The sequence below is a fragment of the Lonchura striata genome, chromosome 12 (genome assembly GCF_046129695.1).
Source record: "Lonchura striata isolate bLonStr1 chromosome 12, bLonStr1.mat, whole genome shotgun sequence".
NCBI lineage: Eukaryota > Metazoa > Chordata > Aves > Passeriformes > Estrildidae > Lonchura > Lonchura striata.
Window position 1 is genome coordinate 5,170,429 of NC_134614.1, and position 18,645 is coordinate 5,189,073.

Below are 18,645 nucleotides of genomic sequence, written 5' to 3' on the forward strand. Positions count from 1 at the left end.
GAATTTGCATCCTACTATCTTGGTGAGGTTTTGGGTTTCAGAAAAGTAAATTTTTGCTGGTATGTGAGTCAGCAAAGAGCCTTTGATACCATTGGGTTAGAAAGTTCCTGCTAAATGAAAACCAAATTTTAACACCCGAGCAAAAGAAAATACAGCTCATCACCCAAGATTGGGTTGCTTTCCTAATGTGTGAATTTGCCTGGTGAGCATCATGTGTTGAGTTCAGCAATCCCACCAAAGTTTTTTGTGCTGTGTTAAGATCTGTTTTCCAAGATTCCCAATGTTTGACAAACTTGCACTTCATTTTTTTTTGTTTTTTACAGATGTTGTCACCTCACTGCAGTAGAAGTCGCTCTGTAGGGAATGCTCGGGGTCGCTGTTCCCAGCCAGCTGATGCTCCTCAGGCTCCTGAGATGTTTAATAAATACCTTGTTCTAAAACTTCTGCTGGGAGCTGCAACAGCAGCTCCAAAGGATCAGAAGGTGTTTTGACCTCTCCTTTCTCAAGCTCCTCCTCAGCCCAGGAGCTTTGTCTGGTTAAACAAAGAAACCCTTCCCACCTCTTCCCTGCAGCAGTTAGAAACAGGAGTGGCAGACTTTCTTCTCAGAGATACACATTGAAAAGTCTTGTAATTAGTCTGCAACAATTAATTCTTGTGATATGTACCAATATCTAGTTCAGATCTTTTCTCAGTGCCTGTGGTTTTGTTTTCCATATTTTACCGTGTTTTTCTTGTCCAGTATCTTGTTTTCTCAAACAAGTTTTACATTACTGTTTTGACTACTTTTTTCCCAAATGTTAGTTCATCGAACTCCTCTTCTTGCTTGCTGGTAATGAAAATAATCTCCAGTAGTATGTTAATACAATAGCAATTTTAAAATTATATTGTTATAGGGTTTGCAACATGTATAAAACTAGGTTCATGGTTGTTCTGACACTACATGCATTTAATTTGTTTTATCAACTGAAGGGCTCCTATTAGATATCCTGAGTGTGTGGAGTCTAAATCTGGATTTAATTTAGGTTTGGAACGTGCTTTTGGCTAGTTTTTGGTGGCCCGGAGATCTCATGACCTGTCCTTGCGAGGGTATGAAAATACTTCGGTGTCAGCATGATTTTGATGGAGTTTAAAATGGGAACTGGCCAGCACGAAGCCTTGACGGGCTCTGGAGCTTCCAGGGAATCCAAGTGCAGGGTGTGCGGGGTCATCCCGGCCGCTCCCTGCCCTCGCTGCTGCAGGAATTCATTTGTATTACTTGCGGGGAGCCGTGCTCCCTCCACATTCCCTGCAGGAATCCCACTCCCAGCACCTCAGACAAACCCCGCTGTGCCCTGCTGCTGCTTTGCCTTGAGCAAACATCGCTGCGCTGCCTTTTCTGTTCTTGTGCCTTTATTGTCACAGCGAGAGAGGAGGAGCTGGACGGGGAAATGCCCTGAGCAGAATTCCACACAAACACTCTCTGTTTCTGCTGCCCTGTGCTCTTTTTGGGTTCCACCAAAAAGCTGCAACCCTAAGGCTCTTCAAGGGGCTCAGGTTGATTTTTTTGTCCTTTTCTTTCCCTTTGCAACGCATTCCCAAGAGGAGCTTGAGGCCAGCTCAGATCCCTGCGAGGATAAAATGCACCGTTCTGGGACCTGTTTGGTGACTGATGTTGAATGTGGCCACCAGGAGATCACTGCAGCACTTTCCCACATCGTCTCCTGCCCTGGAACTCATTTCTGCGAGCCCGGGAGCAGCATTCCCAGGTTCTTCAGAGCGCCTTGGAGAAACCTTGGCTTGGCTTTGGGGCAGTGGCTCCTCCACATGCGCGAGCTGCACGACAGCTTGGTTTGGTAACATTGCTAAAAACAGGCAGAGTGTTAGCAAGGTTTGCTGCTGCATTGCTGGACATGGCACCCTTGGCGTGAGCGCTGCCGTGGGAATGCCCGCGGCTGTGCTGGCACGATGGGAACCGTGCGATCCTTTCCCAGCAGCGCGGTGTCCCAGCACCCCAGGGGCGGGATGGAGATCGGAATATTCCGGGTTTGTGCAGCGGCGCCGAGGGCTCCTGCCCTGCCGGCCGAGGGGAGAGGAGCAGTTTGGGGGCCAGGAGGGCTCAGCTTCGCTCTGGCTCAAACCCGGCTGCCGGCAGCTCCTCCCGGCTGAGTGAGTCACGTCGGGAGCAGGGATTCGGTAAAACCCCGCTGCAGAGCGAGCGTAAACAGGAAAGCGCCGGAGCTGCTCCCAGCCATTCCCGTCACATCGTGCGGAGGACGGGGATGTGACCCCAATCATTCACAGCCAGCTCTGAAACTCGTCACTCGTGCGTGTGTCCGTGTGCCTGGGGACACCGAGCCGCTGTCAGACAGCGCTTTAATTCGAAACGCGCGCTTCTGCTGCTAAAAAGTGCTTCGCTCTCGAGAGAGGCTTTTTTGTTGTTTTCCTGGAGGTTTGGTTTAGTGCCGTTGCCCTTTAGTTTTTCCTGCGGGGGGAGGAAAAGGCTTAGGGTTAGAGCAGGGGAGCACAGAAGCAGCGTTGTCCCCGCCCGTTCTCTCCCGTCCCCGCTGTCGCTCCGGGCCGTCCCGGGGCTCGAACCCGCGACCCTCCGTCCCCGCGTCCCTCCCCGGCGGGGGCGGGGCCGGGCCGCGCGCTCCCTACCTGCGAGGATGTGACGTCAGCGCCTCATTACCCTAATTGCGCTGACGTCACGGCCGACCGGCCAATGGGGGCGGGCGGCGCTCCCCACCTGCTCGCCGCAGAATTCCCTCATTCCTGGGATTCCTCGGCGGGCCCGCGCAGCAGCGGGGCCAGCGGCGCCGGCCCAGCCGCGCCTGCTCCGGGCCCGCTCCGCACGGCCCGGCCCGGCCCGGCACGGCCCGGCCCGCGGGGCACCGCGGCCGCGCTGCCGGCACCGCCCGGAGCGCCGGTGAGAGCGCGGGGGCAGCGCGGGGACAGCGCGCACAGGTGGCCGCGGGGGCGGAGGGAGCGGCGCTGGCGGGCGGGACGGGACCGGGACGGGACGGGACGGGACTGGGTTGGGGCTGGGACGGGGCTGGGACGGGGCTGGGTCGGGGCTGCCCCGGCCCGTCCTCTCCGCGCTGCCGGGCTTTCCCCGCGGGAGCCGCGCCGGGCCGGGCGCTGCCGGCGGCCGGGGAACCTCCGGCGGTGTCGAGAGCCGCTCCCCATGTCCGGGAAGGATCGGCTCTCCCCGGGCCGGGGAAGGTTCCGCTCCCCCGGACCAGGGGAGGATCCTCTCCCCGGGCCGGGGAAGGTTCCGCTCCGGCGGCTGCAGGCGCGGCTCGCAGGCAGCGGGAGCCGCAGGAGCTGCCCCGGCAGGAGCGAGCCCGGGGGTATCCGCCGCGCCGGGACGCTCCCGCTGTCTGCAGCTCGCAGCTTGGCTCCCGCCCATCGTGCTCTTCCTGCAGGGAAAATCCCCGCCGCCGTATCGGTAGCAGAGGTGAAACCTTCTAGAACGCGTCCCAAGGGCGCTGGGAAGGCTTTTGGCGCTGCATCTTTTATATTCCGCTGGCAGGGGTTTTTTATGTAGCCTTTAGCAGCGTGGTGTCACGCTGGCCGCGTGTTCCCCAGATGTGATCAGCAGTAATTAATTCCGAGTTAAGCTGTCCACACTGATGCCAGTACATCCCTTTTCTGAGAGTGGATGAACGGGAATTTAACACCGTTTCCACTGGCAGTGGAGAATCCATAAAACCAGCTTAATGCCTTTCTGCTGTGTTGGTGCTTCAGGATTGTCAGAAACAAGAAATAATGAGCATTTTTTTAATTACACCAAAGAGGACTTGGCTGATCAAGAGTTCCAGGATTTCTACTGCAGGGTCATTTATCTGGTTAGTTTTCCTCTGACTTTAGAACAGAGTTGTTTAAAGAGTATTCCTCCCAGAGAAACAAACTGCAGTTTGGGAAACCTGAGTGAAGCTCTTTGCAGGGAGTGCTACTGAGAGCCCTTAGATCCAAACCCCTATAAAACTGGGCAGCAATATTCCCTCTCCTGCCTTAATAATAAACTTTTTTAAGGTTCTTCTCCAGACTTGAAGGCCCTTTATTTGTGTTTTCCTATCTGTGAACTTTCGGTCTTCTAATGTGGAATGCATTTTGCTTAAATTCTCTACATCTCTTCTTCTGGGTACAGTTATAATCTGGTTATTTGGGATCAGGCTGGGAAGCTTTTGAGGTTCAGTTACAAGAACTGCTTTGATTCACAAGTGAGATACAGATCTGACCCGTTAAATCTTGGTGCATTTTGGGCCTGCCTGTTGTAGATTTGCATTTTCCCAATGAAGTGCCTGGGCTGGAGCAGGTGCTGCTGAGCCCCCAGCACGCTGTGGGCAGCAGGGATGGATGTTTTGGTGCAGGATGCTCTTTCTTCCCTGCTCAGGACCCCCTCTGTGGGATGGGCTCAGATTTTAGACGCACCCTAGAGCAAGAACTGGGCCAGAGCTGAGCACTCAGGAGTGCTGCTGAGATCTTAACAGTCTGCTATAAAATTGGCCTGGTAACTAAAATAGGATAGAAAATATCTGTACAGCCCTTTGGGGCAGGTTAATTAAGAGCATCCACATCACAAACCATCCGTTTCTTATTTACATACCAGCAGCTTTGATAGTCTTCTGAGCATCTCCATGCTGCAGGGGTTAATTGGTTTGCTTCCAGACATACCTGGGAGTTTTCTGTTGGAAAAGGGAGCTTTGGAACAGTTCTCTTTACTGTGGTTAAATGTTTCATAATTTGTTTGCAGCAGATTGTGTAACGTGTAGGATGCTCTGAGTGATCTTGTAGGTACAAGACAAGGTCAGCTTGGACTTTCCTACCTTAAATTTCTGAGCTTCCAAAAATTATTAATAGCTTACTTCTTAAAATGTTGCCTTGTTAAGGGTGATTTATGTAACAAGACAACAAAAAGCATGAGGTGAAATACCAAAGCTCTGCTTTGAGCTTATAATTTTCTGTGTGATGAGTTAAATCATTGTTTCTGGTTGAAGATTTGCCTGTTCAAACACATTTTCCATATGCATGACAAGGATGGTTTAAAAAAATCCCCAAAGGAGGGGATAAATACATTTTTTAAAAAGTGGTACTTAGCCAAATAGGCTGAAGTTACTCTCAAGATGTTGAGTTGTAAAAAGGGAATGATCAATGCTGCTTGGTAATCATGCTCTAAAGTGTACATTGACATATTCACATTCACATTTTAGCATTTTACATGGATATCTCAACACAGGGCTTTTCTGTCCACAAATAGAAGCTCTGGTCCAAGCATAGCTGAGGAAATTTGAATGTGTTGTGCCTATTTGAGAAAATTATTGATTACAACGTGTCTATCATTGTTCTCATTCATGGGGCAAATATGCTTTACTCTCTCCTGTCATAAAAAATAAACTGTGTTTACCTATTCTGCATCAAACTTCTGCTTTATCCTCCTTCCCTGTGTGGATTTACTGATTGTGCTGATCAATTGTGTTTGGATTTCCTCTTCAGTTTCACTCTCTTCCATTGAAATCAGCAGAGTTTGTTTCTTCTTGGCATTTCTGGGTATGAATTTGGGCAGTTTTGGGGCTGTCTCTCCCCAGATGGGAGCTGCTTTTGACCACTCTTTTCAATTCATCTTGTTTTCCCTGCACTTGTGTTTATCTACACTTTGGCCTTAATGGTTTCTCAAGTGTCTTGTTACTAATTAATTGCTTTTTCATTGTTGTAATTAGTGGCTTTGTTTGTTAATCCTGCTCTTCTCCCTCCAGCCTCAGCTGTGTGATTTCTGCAGATGGGAATTCAAGTACCAGGCTTTGCTGTTCCTCCTGGAGGCTTCAGCCTTTCTCTCCTGAGGGGTGTAGCTGTGTCCCAGCAGGTTTGGGGCAGGTTTAGCTGTTCCTCAGGTGTGCTGCTGTTCTGTCAGTCCCACTGCAATCCAGGCATTGTGACTTCTCTTTGGGATTCCATTCCAAATTGTATCCAAATTCTTCTCATTTGTCGTGCCTGCACTCCTGTGTGTTCCCATCACCCAGCTTTGGCCTTGGTCAGGTCTGTCCTAGACCCATCCTAACTCTGTATGAGATCACTGCCCAAACGTCGTCTTTGCTTCTCTTTCCTTCCTCTCCCTTTGCCACTTCCCCTTTTTTTTAAATCAAATGTAAAGTTCTTCTTTTATGTCACCACTTTCCTGACATCCTCCACCGTGAGTGTGAACTTCGGTGGGATGAAATAATTGTCTCTGTTTGGGCTGAGTGAGTGGAGCTCTGCTGCCTGTGAACTGAGTGTCAAACATGCAACCTCAGGGTTTGTCCCTTCCTGATGCTTGGAAGGTGCTGCATAAATCCCTGAGAACACTGAACTGTTCACTTTCTAAAGCTTTTAATTTCTCTATAGCCTAAAAATAAATAAATAAACAACAAAAAAACCAAAACCAACCAACAAAAAACCCCCAAAAAACAAACAAACAACAACAAAAAAAAAAAAAAACAAAAAAAAAAAAAACAACCCCAAAAACTAAAAAACCCAGGATTAGCCGAGTAAAGCTGAGAGTACTCTGTGGGTTTCTGGGTCTTGCAAAAATGTCAGGAGAGGGGAAATGAAGTGTTGTTTCTTTACACTAATGGGTATTGCGTGCTTTGGGTGTTGCATAAAAAATTACAGGTGGGTCAGTGTTTAGGTCAGTCTTTCAGACATCTCAGATTTCCCATTTTATATCTTTACTGTTTTCCAGAATGTCTCTTTGCTGCTGTGCAGGGGAGAGGACAGAATAGGGCAGCAGTAGTGGGAGCAGTAACTGATAAATAAGAGCACTCTGGAAGATATTAAACTAATATTTGAAATAACACTAGATAAAAATATCTTGAATGCTTGTGCAAGTGCTTTTGGCTCATGTCTCCGGAATCCAACATTTAAAACTTTGTAACCAGTGAGATTGGTTACAAAGAGATTTGTGAGATTTACTTGGGAAACTGTTTCCAGGGTGTTTAAATCAGATGTAGCCAGGGGAAATCCAGTTTTATCTTGTGTTTCACTCCTCACTTGCTTTCCCTTACCAAGCTCTTGCAGGGAGCTGTGCTTTGGTGGGGACACGTCCAAATTCAAGGTTGGGTTCTGCTGCACACACAGGTTTGTATCACACTGAGAAATAGCTGGGGTTTTTTGGATTTGTGTTTGGTTTTTGTTGTTTGTTTGTTTGTTTCGTGTGGTTTTCTGTGTTTGCAGTTCTTAAATTTTTGTTTCTTTACAAATGTTTCATTTCTCAGAAGCCTGGAAAGTGTTTCTGGTCTTTTCCTTTCTGAAGTGTGGCTCCCCCTGGGTGCCTGGGCTGGCCACTCCAGGCAGCGTTTTCTGACCTGTCCTGACCAAATCAGGGTTTTAAATTTGGAGCTAAGAGAGGATCCCTCTTCTCTCTCCTGGGCAACCTGCATTTCTTTCCTGAACTGTAATCACTGATTTGTTAGTCTAATTTAGAGATAAGAAGATATTTAACACTATTTGAAAAATAATCTGGCAGTGTACAGCTCCTTGCAGGTCATCTTTGTTCTCTGTTTCAAAATGCCAGAATATCTGGGATTTGACGCTGGGGATGGCAGTTTTTGAATGAACACGAGGCCCTGATGCCAGGGGAACACCTCAGCAGCTCTCTCATGATATGAATTTAATAATGCACAAAGCTGCAAAGCTCTGTTGAGGCCACTTTTAGTCAAGTTGTTTTTAAAGTGTCTAATTTCCTGGACTGCATGAAGACTTGGTTCCTGTTTCCTTCTCCCAGTGTGAGTTTCTGTCACCAGTTAATTCTTACTGGGAGCATGGTCCAGGAAGGGATTGGGCAGCTGTTACTCCCATTATTTAAAAATTACTGGAAAACTGAAAGAAAAAAAAAAAAAGTACATTGAAAAATGTACAAAAAAAAAATTCTTGACTACATTAAGAACATTAATGTAGTTAATTTGTTTCTAATTGACCTTTTGCTATCCTTTATGATGTTGTTTATCAAGAGTTGGTTTTTTTGTTTGTTTTTTTTCTAAAGACATGACCAAAAATATCTGTATTACTGTCTTTGAAGTGTAGGATGAATTTAGCTCTAATCCTGAGTTATCTCAGTCTGGTGTAGCTGCATCTCCTGATCAGACAAAGCTAAATCAATTTTCCAACTGAATTTTAACTCTGTTGGGGAAATTTGTGTGAGAGGGTCAGTAAAGTCCAAGAAAACAAAAAATATGAAAGAAATGAAGCATCAGGGTCTTTGGGATGCAAGTGGAATGCTGCTGAAGGGTTTCAGGGAATGCCCTCTTCAAATCCGTGCTTTGTTTGGAGGAGGATGTGGCCAGGTGGGAAAGGAATAAATGTTTAATGAAGACAAAATCATAAAATAAGCTAAGATCTTGTTTACTGAAACCTCTTGCACACACATATTTTCTTGAAATTAAAGAGTTTTAATTGACTTTATAAGTTCAGTTAAAACATTCTTGAGCAAAAGCTGATTCTGGCAGAGTGGGAGGAACATGTTTTAATCCTAAATACACTTGGTTATTTCAAATTTATCTCTTCTTACTTTGCTCTATGGAAATCCTACTGGATTTCATTTTTTAAACTTCAAAAATATAAGCTTTAAGCTTAAAAATACATTTTTTCAACTTACAAATGCTTTAAAATCCTTTCTTTTATGCTTTAAAATCTTTGATTAAAGTCTGACTTAGAAGGAGGGAGTGAGGATGGTGAGGTTTATTGTTTTAGTGCAAAGTCAAGGAAATTGCTTCCCAAACATGTGCTTGTTGTTAAGTCAATGTACATGCTGGACATGTGTTTGAGATTTCTGCAGTTGCCACTACCTTTTTTTTTTTTTTTTTTTATTTTAAGATCATACTGTAAAATAAGTTACAGTAAACAGTTCTTATGGGAGAAGTTTTTCCTAAGTTTTTTTGTGGAAAAACTTCAGCAAGATTTGGTTGTTCTGGGTTTTTTCCTCATTCTCCATTTTTTTTACAATTCTGTCTGTGCTGTTGCCTTTTTATTTGAAACATATATAAGTTGTTGGCCTTGTAGTAAAAAAACATCTTGACAACGTGTTATTCTCTAATTCTCTTCCTTCCTTTCTTTTCCATATTTTTTGAATTTCATACAGAAACATCTTTTTATTTTTAGGTTTAAAGCCAGTCATGTGTAACTTTGAGAAGCTGCAATGTGATCCTTGGTTTTATTGGAGTTTGTTGCTTGGTGTAGCTCTGGAGTAGGCATTTTTAATGTGGTGGGAATTAATTTTTTAAATTAAAATTTTGTGCTGTAAGGGGCAAAATCCAGGGAAAAGCAGCTACTGAGGTGTGATTAGGATTGGAAAAAATACAGTTCTGTGTGTGTGCTTGTACACACACATACCCAGAGTTCAACTGCATGCTTATTTGTAAAAAAAACTTAATAAAATGATAGAATTTGGATGATTCTCCTCTGGGCATGGGAGAGGGTGTGGAGGTGGATTTTCTGGAACCCTGAGGATCTAAAGCAGCCCATGGCTGTGCAGGCAGCCAGGCCAGCTGTCCCTGCACTGCAGGGACAATATCTTAATGTTCTCCACAGAGCTGTTTGCTAGCTACAACCACTACAACAGGGAGTAGATTACCCTGCTCCACCGTGTACGAGCAGTGTGGCAGCTCCAGCACCTGGGAATTTTGTTCTGCAGTGTTTGGGTGGGAAAGGCAATGCCAGCATTTCTTCCCCTGTTCTCAGCAGTGACACTTTGCACAAACTTTGGATTTTTGGTTCTTTCTGCTGCCACGCTGCTGTTGTGCTTTACTCCTCCTGTAAGCCTGGGGGGTGTGTGTGCTCTGGGTGTTCAGTTTGCTCTCTGAAACCTTGGTTCTGAATTTTGCAGGATCCAGAGAGGAATGGAGACTCCCTTGGATGTGCTGTCCAGAGCAGCATCTCTGGTCCACGCTGATGATGAGAAACGTAAGTTCCCTGCCTTGCTGGACCCTGCTGCTTTGTGTTTGCACTTTGGGTAGTTAGTTTTGGAGCAGCCTAGAGGCTGTTTTTATCCAGATTGGAATTCTACTGAGCCCAGGAAGTATAGGAAACTGTCTTCAGGCTCGTGTAGGTGTGTAGGAAACCCTTCAGAGATCATTTTCCTCAGGTGCAAACCCAACACCTTGCATTTAAATTGGTCAGTGGGCAGGACAGAATTACTGGATTTTTAAAAATTATTTTATACATACACTTATGGAAATATAAATAATATTTTAAAATGTATTTAATTCATGTCAAGATGCCTCTCTTTTCACAGCTGCATTTGCATTGTTAGCAGAAAAAAAGTTGTGGTGGAGCTGCTGTCAAACTTAGGCCAGGTTGAGAACTCAGACTCCCAGATAATTTTGGTTATATCTCATTTAAGAACACAGAACTGGGTGGGCACCAGTGGACTGTGAAGATTTCTGTTAATAAAAACTCTCAGGATGACTTTTATCATTAGTAGTGAGCTCTACATTTGCCTTTCTCTGCCAGCAAAAGGGAATTATTGGGTTTTAAATAGTCAGAGGCTCATGTTGCCCATTATTTGGGTAATATTTTGGTAATATTTTTGGTATTATTTGGGTAATATTTTTGCTGTTACCATTCATGGTTAGAGTTTCAGATGGGCTAACCCTTGTTAGAATAATATTTTCATTTCTGTCAAGCTGCAGTGCCAGTTCACAGATCAGATTGTTCCATGCATGCTCAGTAAGAAATGTCCTTGGTGCTTTCTGAGTAGTGTGTGCACTTTGGGTATCAACTTCAGGAGAAAAATGGCATTTTGGATTTCTGACTAGAAAAATGGTATTTTGAATTTCAAACTGTTTTTGCAAATTGTTTCTGTATATAAAATCACCTTTTAAGATGAATACAGCTTTTCTTCTTTTGTCCATTTGTTCAGTATATATTTTTGAAAATGATTTGCCTTGGATATTGAATGAAATAATTGGTTTGCTGCTGTAAATCTGCTTTGTAAGGAATGTTGATTATGCTGTTCTTGCATGTTCACTTTGCTGCTGGATAAGCACCAGGTTTTCAGTGGTGTCACTCTGGAGGGATGATTTGGTTAATTTGCCCCAGTTCTTGACCATTACTGGTAAAATGAACAGCAGTGGAACTCCTTGGGGAAATAATTTCAACCCTGATTTTGACCTGGGGGGGGGATTTCTTTTGGCTGCATTTAAAAAAGTATATTTTGAATTTATACTCTCAATTTTCTTGAGCTTAAATGCATTCTTTTTGGTTAACTATTGCCTAAGACTGTAGTTTGATTTTGAGCTCCACAGGGTAGGAATGCTGGATTTAGAGAATCCAGAGGAAGTCTGATTCAGTGCAGCTCACATGTGAGGGAGCTGATGTGTATCTGGTTCTAATTTACATTCCTTTAGTCTTACCACTTAGACTTAATTAGATTTATGCCACTCTGCAGCTTCTAACTTGTGCTGTCTCCAGCTTGCCCTGTTCTCTCACACCCCAAAGTGCTGCAGTGGCAGGAGCTGCTGGCAGGAAAGAAATGAGCAGGGCTGTCCCTGAGCTTGTGCCTTTCTCTGTCAGCTCTTGGAACTCGTTCTGGGTAAAATGAAGTTAGTTTGGAAGCTAGTTTTAATCTTGAATTCAGCTATTATCCTTAAACTTGTTCTGGGTAAAAAGAAGTTAGTTTGGAAGTTAGTTTTAAATTTTGGATTTAGCAGTTATCCTTGAACTTGTTCTGGGTGAAAAAAAAAGTTAATTTTAAATCTTGAATTTAGCTGTTATCCTTGAAGTTGTTCTGGCTGAAAAGAAGTTAGTTTGGAAATTAGTTTTAATCTTACATTTAGCTGTTATCCTTGAGCTTTCAGTGAAGTTCTGGCAGTGGTGCTGTATGTATTTCTCTATCCCCACTCACTTTGTCTAAAACAGAATTCTGCAGTGTTTCCAATATTCCAGTAAGGACCAGGAGTGCAGCAATATTGCCAGTATTTATTAATTTAATGCTTTGAAATGTGAAGGATCCTCTTATCTCCGTGGGCACTCACTGCAGGGCCAAGTAATACTGAAGTGTCTTTGTGTACACAAATCATGAGCTGTTTAAAACGAATACTTTTCAACTTAGGAGCACTTAAAGAAATGAGTTTAACCTCAGCCAGCAAACAAGTGCCACACAGCTCCTCACCTGCCAGCCCTGCTGGGATGGGGAGAGACATCAGAAGAAAGGTGAAACCTGGAGGTTGAGATAGAACAACTCAATTACTGAAATAAAATGCTATATTTATGATAATGCAAAGAGAAAAGGAAAAGAGGGAGGAATGAAACCCAGGACAGAGGCACTGAGTGATGGGTGGCTCCCAGTTGATGCCCCAGTTCCATACTGGGCAGGATGTTCTTGGTTAACCCTGGGTGCTGCTTTCAGTCTCATCTCTGGTTTAACTCAGGAGCTAGAAACTGTATTTCAGCAGCTCCCAGTTTAAATCATCCTGCACTTGTTAGCAATGAAAATTTATGAACCACATTTGTGTAACTGCTGTGTCACGGGAAGGATTAATTATGGAGCAGGAATGGCTACTGCACTTTGGGATTTTAACTCCTGCCACGGAGATGGAAGCAGTTAGTTAGGCTCATTGTACAGGGGAGCTGTACTTAAAAAAGCAAAAGAAGGCTGAACAAAAGAAGACAGGCAATGATGTCATTATTAGTCAGACATGTTAAAGGCTGGTCACTAATTTCTGACTTGTCAGTAGTGGAGGAAAGGCCATAAAAAAATCTGTTTGCCCTGATAAGGAGCTGTAGGCAATGTGCAACTATTTCATCTGTAAGTGGCATCTGGAAGGTTTTGCTGGGATCTTTTCAGGGATTGCATTTAGAACAAGTAACTATCTATATGATGTGCATCGTATTGTCATCACAGCCTCAAACCTTACAGAACATGGGTTATTGTAAACTTGATTTTTGCTGTTTCCAATGAGATGCTTGGCACTCGTTCCTCTTCTCTCCCTGCACTGTTCTTCCTGGGTTGGTTCTGGTTTCTCATCTGCTCAGGGTTCAATTTGGCTGCTTTTGGAAGAGCACAGGATGAGCTGGTAGGGTTAAAGCAAGTATTCAAGCAGTGAGGAGGATTATAATTTCCTATTTATCTTGTATAAGGGGTTTGGGAACTAGTCTTTAAGTCATAAAGAGAGTTTTAAAAGCATAATCTTGACATTGAGAGAACAGTGAAGGAAAACAATGATCAGGACCCGTGCCTGCAGACTTTATTGTGAGCACTTTGTACTCAGTGTGTGTGGATTTATAGGAACACTTTATTTACACTTCCCTCCAATATGCAAGCCCAGTTTAAAAATGTGGTAGAGAATGAGAAATACCGTATCTTTTCTCACTCTCTGAGGATAATATAGTGAAAAGTCTGCTGTGGGCAAGCAGGAGAAAATACACTTCCAGAAGGAAATTAAAGGTTTGGGAACAACTCACAAATAGCACCACCAATTCCTGGGTAAAACTTTTCATTTTAATGCTTTGGACAAAATCCTTACCTGTTGAGCTTTGATTTATGCTTTGCAAAACTGACAGAGAACTACATTAAAAAGAATAAGAATTATCTTAGTGAATCCACGCTCCTTGCACATGTGCCATCAGTCACATGTGTGCAGGGAAGCCTGGAACTGCAATTCCACACTCCTTGCCTGTGAGCACTGTTATTGTTTGGCAGCAGTAGCTTTTATGTGGTTTAGTTTAATCCACTTCAAATAATTAAGCCAGACCATATACTTGATATTTCTAGTATAGAAAAATTATTGTGCTTTAAAATCCCTGCCCTAATCTGCTTTGTAATAAAATCCTGGTGTAGACAAGAGCCACCAAGCAGTTTTTACTGCTCATCTCTTGTATCAGGAGTTCATTAGGAGCACAAATTTTGTGCTGGCTGCCACCCCCTCATGAATAAATATGCAATGATTATTTGTTTTGGGTAGCTGATCCCAAAAAAAATCTGCTTCAAGGCTGGGTTGAGAATTTATTATTTTTTAGCATTATTGAAGAAGATGGTGGCTCTGTAAGCTTATTGTTTTAAATAAAAAAAAACAAAACAACAAGCAGTATTTATAGCAGAATTAGACTCGAGTGCTGTTATTTGTGTTGAAGATATTAATGATGAAATATTTCCAGCATCACCAGGACTTTCCACCCACACTGCTACTGTTTGTTGTGTAAATTTATGGCAAATTATGGGCAGTGAGCCTGAGGCAGGATCTAAAATCAATGTTTGCAGGACTTTAAAGAACTTCCATCCTTCTGTGGGAGCAGTTACATCAGCACTGAAAGTACCCCAGCTCCTGGAGGTTTTCAGAGTAACTGAAGTGAGGAATTGGATGGAATTTGATCTGTGAATGCACTTGATACAAATGCAGTCTCAAGGATCATTTGCAGTTTGGTTTTAGAGGATTGTGAGGCTTTTCCAGCATTCATTTGGTTGTGTGGGTTTTTTGTTTGCTTGCTTTCCTTTTTTTCTCTAGAGATTCATCTGCTTCAGAAAAATGGCCAACAAGACAGCATTTTTGCACAGATGTGAAACAACAGTTTCATGTCACAATCCTTGTGTGTTTTCTGTTCACAACTTCGCCCCATTCCGAGTAGAACTGGGAGGAATTGTAGTGTAAGGACAGGAAATATTCTGTAGCAAAATATTACTCAAAACAAGAAAATAACTCCAGTAGAACACAATGTTATCATGTGATGTGCCCTTTGTATTTTGTTTGTACCTGTAGGGGAAAAATAGCAAATTTTGTGACAAAGAAATAAATGGAAAAGATCTTGGATTGTGAATTAAGAGAAATTTCAGTATTGCTGCTCATCCATTAACTTTTGCTTCATGGGTGGAAGGGAATCAAATTGGTTTAATAAGGGCATTCTGGAGCATGTTTAGGGATCTTCTGACATCTAAAATAAGTTTGTGTCCTTCAAAATTCCTTGCTTTGGAGAGTGTTGTGTTCTGTTCCTCTACCTGGGAGTCATTGCAAGGATTGACAAAATACCTGTCTTGGCTTTTCCCAGTGTAGCCTAAGTAGGAATTTACTTTACCGTGGAAAGGTTGTATATGATGCTTCTACTAAAAATCATCCTTCCTGTGACTTCCAAGACTCCTCCAGTAATGCAGTTTTTTGTTTTGTAGGACACAACCACTTGAATTCAGATTTTTTTTCTTGCATTTTGTACATAAATTTGACAGTATTTTGTATGTGTGTTTTTTTCTGAGTGCTTTCAGAACTTGGGGTTTTTTTATCAAGGTCTGTCAGCTCTTGGGTGCTTCTTACCAAGCAACCCAGCAGAAATTTTCATTTAGAGCTTGGTAACTTCTTCAGGACTTTGGCTGAGGGGAGGGTGAGAAGCTCTCCAGGATCACTTCTAATATGACTATAGATGGATTCACCACATGGATGTTTGTTTCTTCTTTTATGGCTAATTAAAATATTGACTATGTTGTCTTTTTGCCAGGCTGGTTCAGAGAAGAGGCAGATATTTGATATACACAAAAAGTTGCCTTTAAAAATTAGGGATGTGATTAGACTGGTGGTGTTCTGCAACTCACTTTAATACCCTGGATCCTTCCATTGTGAAAATTATTGTGTAGCTCAGTAACAGAATAGTTGTTATGATTTAGCAACTGTGCTTGTGTCAGAGCTTATCTGTGCTGTCCAGCAAAGGAGAAACTGAAGTTTCCTGGAGGAAAAGTTCTGATTTCTAAGGAGCAATGTCAGCAAAAATGTGTATTTGTAATCCCTTAACAGCTATGAGAGGTGTTGAAAGTACATTTATCAGTTTGTCATGTAAGTAATGTTTGATCAATGGCGGAGGGAATCCAGTTAGTTTTGGAGTGGAATTTGTGACATAAATCATCCTTTTTTTTTTTTTTTTTTTTTAAATGGAAGGGGGAAAAGTATGGAAATGGGATGTTTCAGCACAGTAATAATGTGATGAAAAAACAGAAGTGTTTCAATCCTTGAGATGCAGCCTGAATCATCTGATGTTGTATGAATACCAAAAGCTTGAAATAATAAAACTGAGTAATAACATGCAGAGTGTTCTGCTTTTAAATTGATGAGCCCCACAGAAAATAGTAATATCTTCACTGTTTGAAATATCAGTAAAGCTGGTTCTTAGTAAAATATCTGAATGGCTGAACTTCTGACCTTCTGCTTGTTGTCTTCCAAAACCTTTAGCTGTTTGTATCACTCAGGGTCTCACAGAGTAGCTTCCTGTGAGTGCTGTCAGGGCCATCCCATTAATTTTAGGATTTTCTTGGGAGCACGAGTGTTACATAGGACAACTGCTTGCTTGGCTTGTTTTGTTTAAAAAAAAACCCAATGAATTATTCTTACCCCTGGAAAGTTTCACCCTTTCTTTTTATTCCTCCGAGTTTATTGTAGCAAGAAAATAAAAGGATGTTTTCAACGTGTTAAATAGGTTGGAAAATGGGGCAATTGTCTGCCTGGCGCCTCAATGTGTTTTAGTGGAGGGGAACCCCATTAGCAGAGCCAGTGCAGGGATGGAAATTCCTGCAGGAACAAAGGGCCTGCGTGTTCCTTTGGAATTAATTTTTAAAAAGTTCAGCTGCCTGCAGTTTGGAAACAGTCACAGCATCCTTCAGGCACCCCAGATGTTCCTGAGCAGTGGCAGCCACACAATTGTGGCTTTTCTTCCTCAGCCCTTCTCAGTTCATTTGGGATAAAATATGGGGGCTGCTGGCATTCCCTCCCTCCTACCACAATAAATGGTGTTTGCTGAAATTTTATCTCTCTAAATGCTGTCTGGCAAGTGGAGGGGGAGGAATCTCCTTGCTGGGATATGGAATTTGTCATCAGATCCCAAGGAGTGCAAATCACAGCTGGCTGAAGGAGGGGGTGGCCCGGCCCATATGGGATTTGTCAGTGCACACGCTGCTGAATGATTGGCATTTCTCAGATTCTGGCCTTGGGGTTTGTCTGGTTTATCAGATTTGTCTGTTTTACCAGATTTATCTGTTTCTCTGTTTTACCAGAACTCCTCTTTGTTACAGCCTGAACTCCCCAACAATGCAGGGAAATTATTCCTGGATTAGGGTTTGTCTGTGCAGCTTTTCTGGTGGGGATGGAAACTGGAATAGTGGAAATCTGATCATTCTTCCCGTGGTACATATTATTTGGCATGTTTAATTTGGTTTTAGAAAGGGAAAAAAAAAAAAACAGTTCTTTGTTAATTAGAAGTACTGCAGGCTGGCTAGAAAAATGCAGGGTGCTTTGCAGGATGTCCTTTAGGAGCACAGAGGGCACACAGAGCATTCCTGGAAATGGCAGCAAGGCAGAACTGGGGACAGGAGTTAAAATATTGCAGCAGGACTTTGCATTTGGCATATTTATCACTTTCTCCACTCTTTTTTATGTACTTGTTTCTATAGGTACTTATTTCAGCACTTTATCAAGTGTCTAGAAGGGTTGGAATAGAACACTTTGCAACTTCCTTGTTGCCTCTAACACTGTCTTAAACCAGGCTCAACATTATAAACCCAATTCCTTCAGCAGCAGTTAAAATTGCCTGTAAATTAAAAGTTCAAAGTTAAAATTGAGGTGGTCCTATGCAACCTTCACTCCTTGTTCAGTCACACAGCCTTTAGTGAAATGATCATAGAAATTTTACAGTCCTGTTGTAAAAAGCAACATGCAAGTTCTTAGTTAATGAGCATCTGTTTGGAATTTCCATTTTTCCCTGGCTGGGAACCCAGACTTTATTTATGATATGCCATTCAAATCCTGACCTGGAGGAGGAGGGATCTGCACATGGATTTTCCAGTCCAAGGTGAGTGTCCTGATGGAATGGCTTGTGAAACAAAGAGAGGATACAGTCAATTAACACTCTGCTTTACTGACTTCTGCCTTTTGTTCTGCTGCTCAAGAAGGAAAAAAAGCTGCAGTGCTTTGCTTCAGCCTGAAGAGAAACTTACTTTTTCTCCAAGAAGCAAACACCAAAATGACTTGCTTTTATTTTTTGCCCCTTGTTGGATTATGTTGTTGTTTTTTTTTTTTTTGTCTAGGAGATGAGGTAACTGAGAGGTATTTGAAAAGCTTTTATTCTATTTTTAGTTTTATGTGAAGGGTGAGCCAATACAGATGTTATAATTCATGCTTATGGCAATTAGAAGTTAACTATTTCTTAATTGCAATATATTATAATTACAATATATTGCAATAATAATTGTTAATAAATAATAATAATTACAATATATTATATGTTATAGTCTTTTTATCAGACTTAAAATTCTCTACAAATCTATTTCTCACACCCCCTCTTTTTCTGCTGACTCAAAAATCAATTCCCTGTGAAAGCAGAATTCTGGCTATAAATCTGCAGGGCAGCTATAAACAATGTCAGTACAAAAAATTCTGTCATCCATGAGCTTAAAAGAGAAATGCTTCTTATTTAGCAAATTGAAGAGTGAAGAGTGATTTATTACTCTCCTCTGATTTTTTCCCCCTTTCTGTTCTGACTTTAAGTTTAATGACATGTTCATGGAAAGGTGCCCCAAAACCCTCCAAGAGTATTTCTGTGCATCCCCTGCAACAGTGAAAATAATCGCATAGCACTGAAATAAATGTGCTTTAGATACATATTTATTGCTAATATTCTCAATTTTGTAATTTATTTCTAAACAGTTAAATAGAAGCTCTAACCAG

General features: G+C 42.7%; 1 protein-coding gene across 3 annotated transcripts in view; it reads left to right on the top strand.

Moving 5' to 3' along the window:
• Nucleotides 1-2,841: 2,841 nt before the first annotated feature.
• VGLL4 (vestigial like family member 4) overlaps nt 2,842-18,645 on the top strand; it is a 77,644-nt gene continuing 61,840 nt past the window's right edge. Inside the window, exons 1-2 of one of the 3 annotated variants that reach the window (XM_021530466.2) lie at nt 2,842-2,906; nt 9,837-9,913. In XM_021530466.2, coding sequence (XP_021386141.1) covers nt 9,850-9,913 — 64 coding nt within the window. In that variant the 5' untranslated portion in view covers nt 2,842-2,906; nt 9,837-9,849. Of the gene's footprint in view, nt 2,907-2,930; nt 2,945-5,785; nt 5,872-9,836; nt 9,914-18,645 lie in introns of those variants that run through there. The other 2 variants (XM_021530464.2, XM_021530465.2) reach the window with 2 other exon arrangements.